Source organism: Barbus barbus (genome assembly GCF_936440315.1).
Source record: "Barbus barbus genome assembly, chromosome: 44".
In the NCBI taxonomy this organism is placed as follows: Eukaryota; Metazoa; Chordata; class Actinopteri; order Cypriniformes; family Cyprinidae; genus Barbus; species Barbus barbus.
In genome coordinates, this window is record NC_136722.1 from 14570490 (window position 1) to 14582729 (window position 12240).

The 12240-nt window shown below is 37.2% G+C and overlaps 1 protein-coding gene across 1 annotated transcript in view; it reads right to left on the reverse strand.

Annotated features, from left to right (window-relative positions):
• The window catches only part of LOC306863040 (mitogen-activated protein kinase kinase kinase 3-like), an 88562-nt gene that overhangs the window by 32511 nt on the left and 43811 nt on the right, over positions 1-12240 (reverse strand). Inside the window, exons 6-10 of the mRNA XM_079406196.1 lie at positions 10749-10848; positions 9596-9712; positions 9044-9158; positions 4242-4375; positions 1733-1806 (exon numbers count right to left, since the gene is read on the reverse strand). Coding sequence (XP_079262322.1) covers positions 1733-1806; positions 4242-4375; positions 9044-9158; positions 9596-9712; positions 10749-10848 — 540 coding nt within the window. The remainder of the gene's footprint in view (positions 1-1732; positions 1807-4241; positions 4376-9043; positions 9159-9595; positions 9713-10748; positions 10849-12240) is intronic.

Below are 12240 nucleotides of genomic sequence, written 5' to 3' on the forward strand. Positions count from 1 at the left end.
TCAAGTTGTTTGAGTGTTGAGAAGTGCGTGTACACATCCATCCTATAATGATAAAAATCCACCCAGTGTTTTTTATTAAATCCCTATTTTAAAATCCCCTTTCTCAAATCAGGCTGTTCTGAGAGCCCTGTCAGAATGGCGTAGTTCTGTACAGGCCTCTCCCAAGATAGTTGATTGACAAGGCCGTGTTACCTTAGACCCGCCCTGAGTGAGCTGAGAGCTGTCCGCCTCCGGTGCAGGGGAAGACAACATGTCTCCAATTAACCGATTGAGGCGTTTTGTTGTTGGATGTAATAATGAATATAGCAGTCGTCATTTACTCCCGACATCTGAGCCCCTGAAGAGGCAGAGGATTAACGTTACTTTCATTTTGAAGGGAATGCGCCGATCCCCGATCTACTTAAATCCATCTATGTTTGCGCGAATCATTCGTGATCCAGCTTTATCTACAGAAGAAGTGAGTATAAGGGTTTTTATGAGTCTTTGCAAATTGCCTTTCCTAATAACGAGCTAGTTAGCCAGTTTCGCAGCTGAAGTTTAGTATGCTCCATAGATATATACAGTATATACCTAGATGCCTCATTATCGACTGTTTCTATGGGCCGCGATACGCAAGCCATCCACCATTTTTGGAACGGTCTGCGAATCTTTGAGCGCATTGACTGTGTGCGTCTACAACAGCAAGTTATATGCTTGTATATCTTTGAATATTCATTGATTATTATAGTGAATGCGAGATGACTGACGCGTCAACGTATCTGGAGCGGTCGAATAGGGAATCTACACATATCTATGGTCTGCTCGTCACGCCATGGAAGAGAGGGGTGGAGTCAGCAGAGCTAGCATTTAAAGCAACATGAACTATAACAGCATGCTAAAAACAGAGCTGATTTTGACAGGGTAAAGAGGATGTTTTTTACACTACCATTGAGAAATTTTAACCAAAGTATGTTATAGACTTTTCATTAAGACCCCAAAGAATCATTTCAACTTGTGTAAAATGGGCATCCGATGACCCCTTTAAAACAATGCCCAACAGCTAGCCGATCAGTGAGACTATTTTTGTGGATAAATACTGAAAACGTAAAAAAAAAAAAAAATAAGAAAGAAATAAATGAAATTTGGAAAAACCAACACTAAAATAAATAAAATATGACTCCAATAAACTAAACTGAAATTTAAAAAAGCCCAATAATGAATTTTTATTTAGTATTAAAAATACTTTTTTTGTTGTAGTTATAGTTTTAGTTATTATTTCTTGTTATTTATTCAAAAACTTTGAAAAAAGAGAAAATAGGAAAAGACAAAAGAATAAAACTGAAAGTTCAACAAAATAAATTGAAAATAAAAATAAAAATCTAAATTCAAAATAAAAATAAAAACCTGCCATCACTATAGCTACACGTTCACAGACAGACGTCATGGTTTTGACAGTTTGTGCATTGATTTTAAGTTGTTTCAAGTTAATAAAAATTATTTCTGTTTCAATCTGCTGTGCACCCTATAACTGTTTTTGAAACGTGCCACTGCAGTACTGCAAATATTGCTGGCTCTTGTATGATAAATTGCTTGTGATGTGCCTCATTTGTAAGTCACTTTGGATAAAAGCATCTGCCAAATGTAAATACCAGGCTTTCTTAAACCCCAATTAGTAGGCTGGGCCTTTTAAAAATGTAGTCTTGTACATCCCTGATACACACACACGTTCATAATATAGAGGTGTTTGGCCAACCTGTCCAGTGCTTGGTCCAGTGACTGACAGCTGCTGGAAAGTGACCCATTTGCACTCACGAACGGTTCCATAATCTACAGACAAAAAATAAAAGACAATTTCATTGCATTATATTTTTTCCATTATGGTTTGTGCATCTGAACTTTAGCCCTCGACGAGACTGACGTAAGATTTTCCATGAACCAATGCCCATAATATGTCCGAGCTTCCTTTTCCCCAGACTGTTATAAAGAGCACAGTTACACAAAACAGTAACACATCTTGTACACTTTATACAAATAAAAGTACTGGGCAAAAGAGCATGAGAGACCATAAAAAGCCATTATTAGTCATTTCATTGGACTTTTCACACTTTGTTAGCGATTATTAAATGAAATTATTCTATTATAATTATTATAATCAAATTGTTACATACCAGAAACACAAATCATCCACCAAATCCATCAGTTCTGGCGTACCTCAAGGTTTTGTCTTCTTTATATGTTACCAATTGGAAATTAATCAAACATTATGTGTTTAACTTCCACTGTTATGCTGATGACATTCAGATTTACTTTAGCACACCTTCCACATCAGTGTTTTGAACAGCTTGAATCAAGGAACTCAAGCTTTGGCTAGAGGCAAATTACTTCAAATTTAACTGGTAAACTGAGGTAATATTGACTGGCTCTAAAGTTGCTGTATCTAAACTATCCGGTCAACTTTTGCGTCGTGGTACTCTCGATAATGGCGGAAGACGGTCACTTGGAGGAGAAGAATTGTTGAATAAAGTCGCTATTTGTGTTTTCTTTGTGCACAAAAATTATTCTTGTAGCTTTGTAAAATTACGATTGAACCACTGATGTCACATGGATTATTTTACCGATGTCATTACTATATTTTCTGGGTCTGGGAAGATTTCAGTTGCATTGCTCTCTACTGAGAGTCAGAAAGCTCTCGGATTTAATCGAAAATATTTTAAAGGGGTCATATGACGCGTTTCATGTTTTCCTTCCTCTTTGAAGTGTTACAAGCGGTTTGTGCATAAGATCCGTAAAGTCGCAAAGATTAAAGTCTCAAACCCAAAGAGATATTCTTTCTAAAAATCTCAGCCTTTCTAAAAAGACTCAACCATGCCTTCCTAAAATGCCTCCTCCAAACAGGCTCACACATATCTACGTTGGACAATTTGCATAACACCGCCCAAATGTATATGCAAAGAAAGGCAGAAGAAAGAACTTTTATTCTCGCTGCAGTATTGCTGCCACCACCGCCATGTCGTGGAGACGCTGTGTGTTCCCAAATATGGTAAGGGACTTAACATTTCCATCACACGCTTGAGGTATTCAGCCAATCACAACGCACTGGATAGCTGACCAATCAGAGCAAGCTGTGATTTTCAGAAAGATAAGCTTTGTAAAAATCTATGTGTTTCACAAAGTGCAGTATTGCTGGGTTTATACCGAATACCGGTGTTTATTTTTGTTTTGATATAAATTTTTAAAATACCTTAATACCGGTGTATGTCATTTAAACAACGTTCGGAACGCAACACTGTTTGAGAGGGGTTTCTTTTCACTGCTGCACTGTGGTGTGGACACAGCTGTGTGTTACTATTCCTTCACGAAACTGAAGCTGTAGAACCAGTAGAACGTGATGAGACAGAAGAACTCTTCCACAATATCCACCACACTGAACGCCACAAATATCCACTGCCCCCTGCCATCAGCTCCCGCGTCTCACACACACGAGCACGACTTTAGCACTATATTAAGCAACTTTCAGACTCTTTTAGTGTTTTTTTTCCATAGAATATACATACTGACAAACCTAGCGACTTTTTTGGATAAACCTTAGCTATGGTTCAGTTGAAAGATGTCACCAGTGCTGCCAAAAACCACAACATAGCAACTCTTTAGTGTAGATGCATGTTGATTTTATCAGATGATGTCGCAATAATAAATGAGAGTGACTCCTGGTTAACATGTATTAATAGGTCATGTTTAGTTACTATTTAGTGTGGAATTTATCTACAATATTCACTCATCATGACAGAAAAATAGGGCATTCTAAGTCAATCTACTGCAGTATTTCCTCTCAATCAGTACAAAATGTGGTTAACACCCAGTCATGCATAAAAAAAAACCCAAATATGTATTTTTGGTCATACCGCCCAGCACTAATATACAGTATGTGGAAAATAATGTTTTTTTAACCTTAAACTGTGTAAACACATTGCATTACACCAAATAATGTTATTTTTAGCATCGTCATATGATCCCTTCAATTTGTGTTCCGAAAAAGAACGAAGGTCTTGCGGGTTTGGAACTACATGAGGCTGAGTAATTAATGACAGAATTTTTATTTCTGATGCAACACTCATAACCCAGGGTTAAAAGCTGTGTATAAGTGTTAATATCTGCTTAAAGTGTTAAAAGTGTCTATTTGAAAAAACGTGGTATGTGTGAAAGCACAGTCTTAATGTAACATTAATCACAGCTGTAATCTACAGCTCCAAACCAATGCTTACATTGGAGTCGAGTGTTTCTGGGATGAACTCTCCTTCACTGTGGATGCTGGTGTAAGACCCCTGCCGAGCGATCTGCTGTTGTTCTTCTGGTACGCTGCCCGGAGGGGGTGAGGTGCGGCCCGTGTTCAGAGATCCTGCAGACAGACGGAGTGAGGTTAGCATGACGCATCACGCAGTCTGATGCAAAAAAAAAAAAAAGTCTGGAATAGTAATACTTCCACAGCAGCTAATAACAGAGTGCAGGATGCCAGAAACAAAAAGAAGTCCAGCAGACTGAAGTGAATAATGACTGGGATGGAAGCGTGGTGTGAGTGACAGGTACATGTGAGCAGAATGTGAGAGAAAGAAACAAAACAGAGCTGATGGAGAGAAATGAAGAAAAGGAGGATTTGACAGCACAAATGGAGGATGAGAAAGGAGTTTAAAAAGAAAGGCAATAACAATTAAAAGAAAATGTGACAAGAAAGGATGGGGAAAAAGCATGACGGGACTATTGCCATTGCTCTTCCTATTATTTTATTATAATTATTATATACATTTACATTTTCCTTTACGTGAAACTGATTTTTTATTGTATAGCACTGTAAAATATTTGTGATGCCAACAATGCACACAAAAACTAATACTGATAATAAAATGTATTATTTAAAATGTTTTCAAAATACACATATATTTGGAGCATATGAATACTTGATGAATACTTCAATATGAAAACTATATACAGTTTGCGTATACAAATACTGTTCAAAAGTTTTTTGGTAAGCTGCAGTTATTTGATTATACAGATACAGTAAAAACAGGATACTGCTGAATATTTTTATAATTTAAAATAAATGTTTTCTATTTAAGCTCTTTAAAAATTTAATTTATACCTGTGATGCAAAGCTGAATTTTCATGCAACATAATCCGTCTGAAATCATCCTAATATGCTAATTCTGGTTCTAAAGTAACATTTCTTCTTATTATTATTATTATCATTATTAATAAAATTATTTATTTTTATAAAAAAACATTTTTGTGGAAACATTTATTAAAAAAGGTAAGATTCTTTGATGAATAGAAAATTAAATAGAATAGCATTTATTTTAAATAGATGATTTTTTTTTTTTTGGTAATAACGTAAAAATCTTTACTGACACTGTTGGGAAATTGAGTATCCATTTCTTTTGGGGAAAAAAACCTTACTGACTCTTGAGACATATTTTGTAAAATAAATTATTGATACTTATTATTTTTATTGATATTAAAATTCCTAAAAAATTAAAAAGACAGTAAATTCATTTATAATGTTACAAAAGATTTCTAATTCAAAAGTTCTTTTAAACTCTGTTCTTCAAAGAATCCTGAAAATATATTTTAGGAAGTGACCTGTATCCTCTAGGAATAAAACAGGCTGTTTTTGTTATTGTACCTTTAATACTTCTACATAAGTGAACTATGACATATACAGTAAATGTGGGCGGTTATGTTAATGTTCTAAAGCAGGGGTACCTTTAATACTCTTTATTACTTTAATACGTCGGTCCTGGAGTGCTGCTGTCCTGTAGTTTAGCTCCAACCCTAATCAAACACACCTGAACAAGCTAATCAAGGTCTTCAGAATTACTAGAGCTACAGGCAGGTGACGTTTTTTTCAGGGTTGGAGATAAACTCTACAGGACATCGGCACTCCAGGACCGACATTGCCTACCCCTGTTCTAAAGAATAAGAATTTTTGGATTTAAAAAAGCTTTAAAAAAAATCGTTTTTCATCACATGACCTTTTTAAATGCTATTTTTATTAACCAACTGCATAACATCATACAAACCAACTGCAAAACATGCTATGTAGGCAGTCCTCAAGTATTTCTTCTTCCCCCCCATTATGATGACAAATGCTGACTGCTCTGACACTGAAACCTGTAAAAATACATCCTTGACATTCAGCCAGCAAAAACCTACAACCTCCATCATTCAGTATGAAACAGGAAGCGAGCTTTCTCCTCTCTCTCACCTCGTTCTCAGGTGTGAAAACAAAGCGATGGTGTCAAACACTAAAAAAAGTGAGAGGGTGAGAAAGAGAGTGCGTCACTGAGCTCTCTATCTCTGAAAAATACTTGGCTCTATAAACGCTCTATTTGGAGAAAACACTGTCTTGTTTTTCATAAAATTCACGTTATGAACTTCACTTCTCAATGTTTATTGGCTGCTGAATACTGTTAATGACCTGATCAGACCTACATCTAATTAATATTACCTTAAGAAAAAAATGCCATGCTGCCAGATTTAAAACACTTATGTATGAAACTGAAGACAAACAAACATGTTTTGTGTCATTAATGCGTGTTTGTATGTTAAAAGAGATATGACAAATGGGTGTGAATTCACACTCTTCCACTGCTGACAGAGCAAAAAACTTAGAGAGATGCCTTTTCAAACACTACAAACTCGTTCCACTACGATCTGAGTTTCCTGCATGAATTTGCATATAGGTGCATTTCATAGACTGTATTTACATGCAGACTAATACTCCATTATTACACTGAAATATAAAGACACAAAAAGGCACAAAAATACAAATGTAACCTCTCTGAGGAAAGAATTCTAAATGACTGACATGTAAACAAGCACCCAAATTGATATCCCTTACCAAAAAGTAGTATGATTCAAGTTTATTTTATTAAGTATACTTTATGTAGTAAGTATCCAAATATCAGTGTACTAGTAGTATACTTGCAAGTGTACTATTTCAATACTCCTTGGGACTAAATTGGCCCACTTTCTAGTATATAAAAGCATACATTTAAGTATACTTTACGTATAACAGTAGTAAACTTTGAGTACACAACTAGCCTCGGAAACAACATCAGCGGCCTCCGCTGCTTTGAAAAGGCCTGAAGTGAGCTCCGCTGCCTCGGGAGGTTCGTGAGCGGGCACCGCCACTTCGGGAAGGCCTAAAGCAAGCTCCGCCGCCTCGGAGGGAAAATCAGCGGGCTCCGCTGCTTCGGGAAGGCCTAAAGCAAGCTCTGCCGCCTCGGAGGGAAAATCAGCGGGCTCCGCCGCTTCGGGAAGGCCTGAAGCGAGCTCCGCTTCCTCAGAGACAACATCAGCGGACTCCGCAGCTTCGGGAGCCTTGTGAGCAGGCACCACCACCTCGGGAGGAGCGTGAGCAGGAACCGCTGCCTCGGGAGGACCGCAAGCAAACCACGCCACTCGCACCGACATCAGCGGAGGCTCCTGCACACTGCGTATCAGCCCAGGACGGTCCGGGAATGGGTACTGGGTGCAGCCGACGAGGCTTCTGACGCCCCTTGGATCGCCGCATCGGGAGAACTGTGAACGGGCTCTGCAGCTAACGCCACCCTGAAGGCCGAGCCGCTCAAATGCAGAGCCAGCTTGATGTAGTCCTCCAGCGACTCCTCGGGGGTCCAGTATGACATCAGGGATTTGAAGGGCTCGGCCAGGCCTCCGTAAAAAAAAAAACATGAGGCAGGTCTTCTGAATAGCCGACCGACGAGCCACTCCAACGAAGTCCCTGGCATACTCCTCAATGCTCCGGTCTCCCTGGCGGATGTTGAGCAACCTCCCTGCTGGACCCATGTTTGCTGGTTCAATTCTGTCACGGAACACTGAGAGAGCGCCGTGGAAAGACGAAGTCTGGGTCCAAGTGCAGGTAAGACGGCTTTAATTAGAAACAAAAAGGCCAACAAGGCAAAACAAAACAGGTTCCAGAACGGGATACATTAAAATGCAACACATGTATCAACCACCTCAAACACATGCCATCAAATACAATAATTGAACCAGACAGAGTAATGGGAGTGTGCTGAATAAATAGTCCATGCCAATGGGGAACAGCTGGGAGTGTAATATGTTACCAGGTGTGTGTAATGTGACAGGTGTGTGGAGTTAGGGGAATGGAGTCCGGGAGAAAAGAAGAACTGCAGGGCCCGGACTCATGACACAAACTTCATGCATTCTTTTTTTTAAACACTTGAATGTGGGTAAGTTTCATAAATAAAAAATAAACAAATAAACAACATTTTGAACAAAAAGCTGAAAAAAGACTATGAATTGGATTCAGAATGATAATCAAAATGTAGACGGACAGAGTCGATCAACACCCCAAAGCTTGACAGTCATTATTACCTATTCATTGGTCGACATTTTATTCCATAACGTTACACAGTTTTGATGCTGTTTTATGTCTGATGATCGTGTTAGATTACATGTAGCATTTGTTGTTTAGGTGTCTTCACTTTTTTTGGAAATTCTGTACAGAAGATGCGTACTAGCGCCCCCTACCATATAAAACAAGGATTCTAGGAGCACAAGTATATACTTAAATGTAATTTTAAGTATATTTCCGAGAAGTACATAAAGCCCATTTCTGAGAAGTACATAAAAAGTAGACTAAAAGTGTACTTTCCTATTTTTTAGTTTAAAAGAAGTATACTAATAGCACACTTGAATAAACGTCTTTTTCGTAAGGGATTTCAGAATGTGCATTCAAGTAAACCATTTATTTGGTACGTGCATTTCTCTCGAACTGATTCCAACTAGCCAAATATTATGTAAATGCTATCGCACAGGGAAGTGATGATTTTAATCCACTCTTCTGCCATTCAAAACATTCTAAATGATTTTTTCAGGCTTTCTCTAACAGCCCTGACGTCATTTAGCTCTTTGATGCCATTCTCCAGGCCTGATGGAGAAAGTGCAAACAAAGCATATGATAAAGCCATTATATACTGCCGTTTTGAGTGCTATGTGTGTGTTAGGGGTGTGTGTGTGTGTGTGTGTGTGAGCCAGCGTGACACACCTGTAGAGTGTTTGCGCACTCGTTCAGAGCCTTTGAGAGCCGAGGCTTTGAGATCTCCCAGTGACCTGGATGACCTCATCTCGCTCTGCTTGTCTTGGCCGCTCACCTGAAGGAACTGTGGAGAGGTGGACATATACAGTATAAAGAATTCTGCTAAAATGAAAAAATATAGTTATTTTCCAATAAAAACGTCTACGTAACCTTAAAACAGCTTCAGAGGCAAAATTATGTAAGACATTAAAATAGAATATATCCTTAATTAAGGTTTTTCTTCCATACAGAATATTTTAGTTTTTCCTAAAAAATATAACTTAGAAACTAAATATATAATAAATATTATTATTAATTAAAATTAAAATTAAAATGTATGCATGTTGTTTATTTTACCTGAATAATACAAAGATCTTAACAGTAAAGGATGTGTAGTTGTAAGCTTGTGGTCTGAGAACTAGTTCATGTACGGGTTAGGGTTTCCATTTGGGTTTAGGTGTTGTTTTGGCTTTGGCTTGGGTTTGGTTTGGGTCGCTTTGCTTTGTTTTGGCTTGGACTCACTTGGTTGTTGGGAGGTGTTTTCAGAATCACTCTCAGTAGGTTGTTCATTCCAGAGCTGGAGCTCAATCCCTGAACAGCTCGGTCCAAATCCTCCTGACACTTCAGAGCCACCAACATCTAAGACCACACATGTCATTAATAAAATGCAGAGTTTAAAAACGAGACAAAAATGAAATGCACAGATCCTTACTGCAAAGATTAAATGCTAAAATGCTAAATGCAAGTAACTGAAGAATAATTTATATGTAGTGTCAAAAGCTGATATACTGAGATAAAGGTCAGGGGGCAAGTATAAAATGGATATAAAGTGGGGTGCAAAAGTATGAAACCTGTACCCATTTTGCATTCTTTTATAATCTCTTTAATAATTTAATTGTTTTCAATACATTACCATTCAAAGGTTTGGGGTCGGCAGGATTTATTAAGGTTTCAAAGTCTCTTCTTCTCACCAAGTCTGCATTTATTTGATAAAAAATATAGTAAAAATGGTAATATTGTGAAGTATTATTACAATTTGAAACATTTGTTTTCTATTTCATTTTTTTTTTTAAATGTCCTTTAGTTTCAGTTTTCAGCAACACATGATTTTTTAGAAATCATTCTAATATGCTGAGTTGGTGCTCAAGAAATATTTCTCATTGTAAATGTTGGAAACTGTTGTGCTGCTTAATATTTTTGTGAAAGCATCAATGTAGTTTTTCTGGATTCTGGATTCTTTCAACATTTATCTGAAATAGAATCTTTTGTTGCATCATAAATGTTCTTACTGACACTGATCAATTTAATGCATCCTAGCTGAAAAAAAGTATTTACTTCTTAAATTAATACTCAATAAAAATTATTTGTAAATTAATAAATAAAATGATAGTGACCCCTAACTTTTGAACAGTAGTGTATATGAAAAAATAAAACAGCCCATTTTTGCTTTAATGCCAGCATGTAAATAATTACTTATTCACGACTTTTTACCATCAGTGAATTTGGGAAGTGAAACAAACTACCATTTTTGTTAACAAATCCAACAGGCACCATCATTGGCTGATGCAGATAATACCAAAATGACCAAATATGGGCTGATTAATTGTTCTGGCTCATATATATTGACCTATCACTATGAAAAAAATATAATAAGCCACTAGGATCAATACACCACCTCTTTATCAGTGTAGTATAGGTCCATTTGCTGACCGAAGGCCTCTGTCACCTTCTGAAGCAGATCCTTGAACTTCAGCGGCCTTTGGAATGGAATGATTCTAAAGCAAGAGAAGAAAAAGTCTGGTCAAACCAAAACAACTTTCAGGCACCAGCAAATTTAAAGTACAATGGACATTCCTTTCTTTTAGTTACACTGTCCATACGTAAGCGGTATGTAAACATGGCACTGTGGACGTGCATGATGGCACCAATCATGGGGCACATCCTGACATTTGGGGTTGTTGCTATAGCAACAGAGGTGATGAAGGACAGGTCAGTTGAACATGGGTGGAAAGCGATCTGACGCTGCAGAATCATTAATCAGCATACGGAAAGGCGTCACCGATGATATATGTGAGTCAGTCCTTCTAGAGCCATTTATGGTGTATTCATGCATGGGACAGACCATAAACGGTGTCTCTGCTTATTTAACGAGCGTGACTATGTTTAGAGTGTGTGTCAACGTGTGGGGCGACAGAAAAAGGAACTGAGAGTGTAAATTGATTTGTGTGTATGCTTGATGATAATGCAAGGCAAGCATGATGAGTTTGAATGTGTATGAGTGTGTGTTTGGCCTAATCAAGCGGAGCGGACCACTGTTTCAACACCGGGGCCCACATCGCAAAGCACACAAAGGCAGATGGAGCGCTTCCTGAGAGGAAAGAGGAAAAAAAGTGGAGCAGCGCTGGAAGTAGCAGGAAGCATGTTTTTCCCTCCTCCTCCAAAGTTTAGCACACCAGCCAAATTTTGCCAGACACACACAGCAATTCATATCTATTACTTTTGAAGAAGCATTTTCATGTGACTTTTTTGTATTCACAAGAATAGAAAGAACAGCATTTATTTGATATATAAATCTTTTTTGGCAATGTTACTGTGACTTTTGATCAATTTAATGCATCTTTGCCATGTAAACATTTTACTTTTGCTAACACTTCACAATAAGGTCCCATAAGTTAATGCATTAACTAACACTAACGAACAATGAGCTTTACATGTGTTACAGTATTTATTAATCTTTGTTCATTTCAGTTAATAAAAATGCAACTGTTCATTGTACATAATAGTAACAGATAAAACTTTTGATTTGAATAATGTATAAGGAAATATATTTATAATTAAGATTAATAAATGCTTTAGAAGTATGTTTAAAGTAATGTAAGTTAACAAATGGAACCTTATTATAAATTGGTATCTTTATTTCTTAAAACAAAACTTTGGAAGAACCATTATCTTTAACTTAATAAACAATTTGTGAATTTAGCTATTAATGGTTTTTGTATCAAAGTTTACAAATGAATACAAATGATCCTTCAGAAATCATTCTAATATGCTGATTTGCTGCTCAAGATTCATTTATTATTCGTACATTATTCTACGATGTTGAAAAAACGTTTTCATTTTTCTTTGATGTTCAAAAGAACAGCTTTGAAATAGAAATCTTCAGTAAC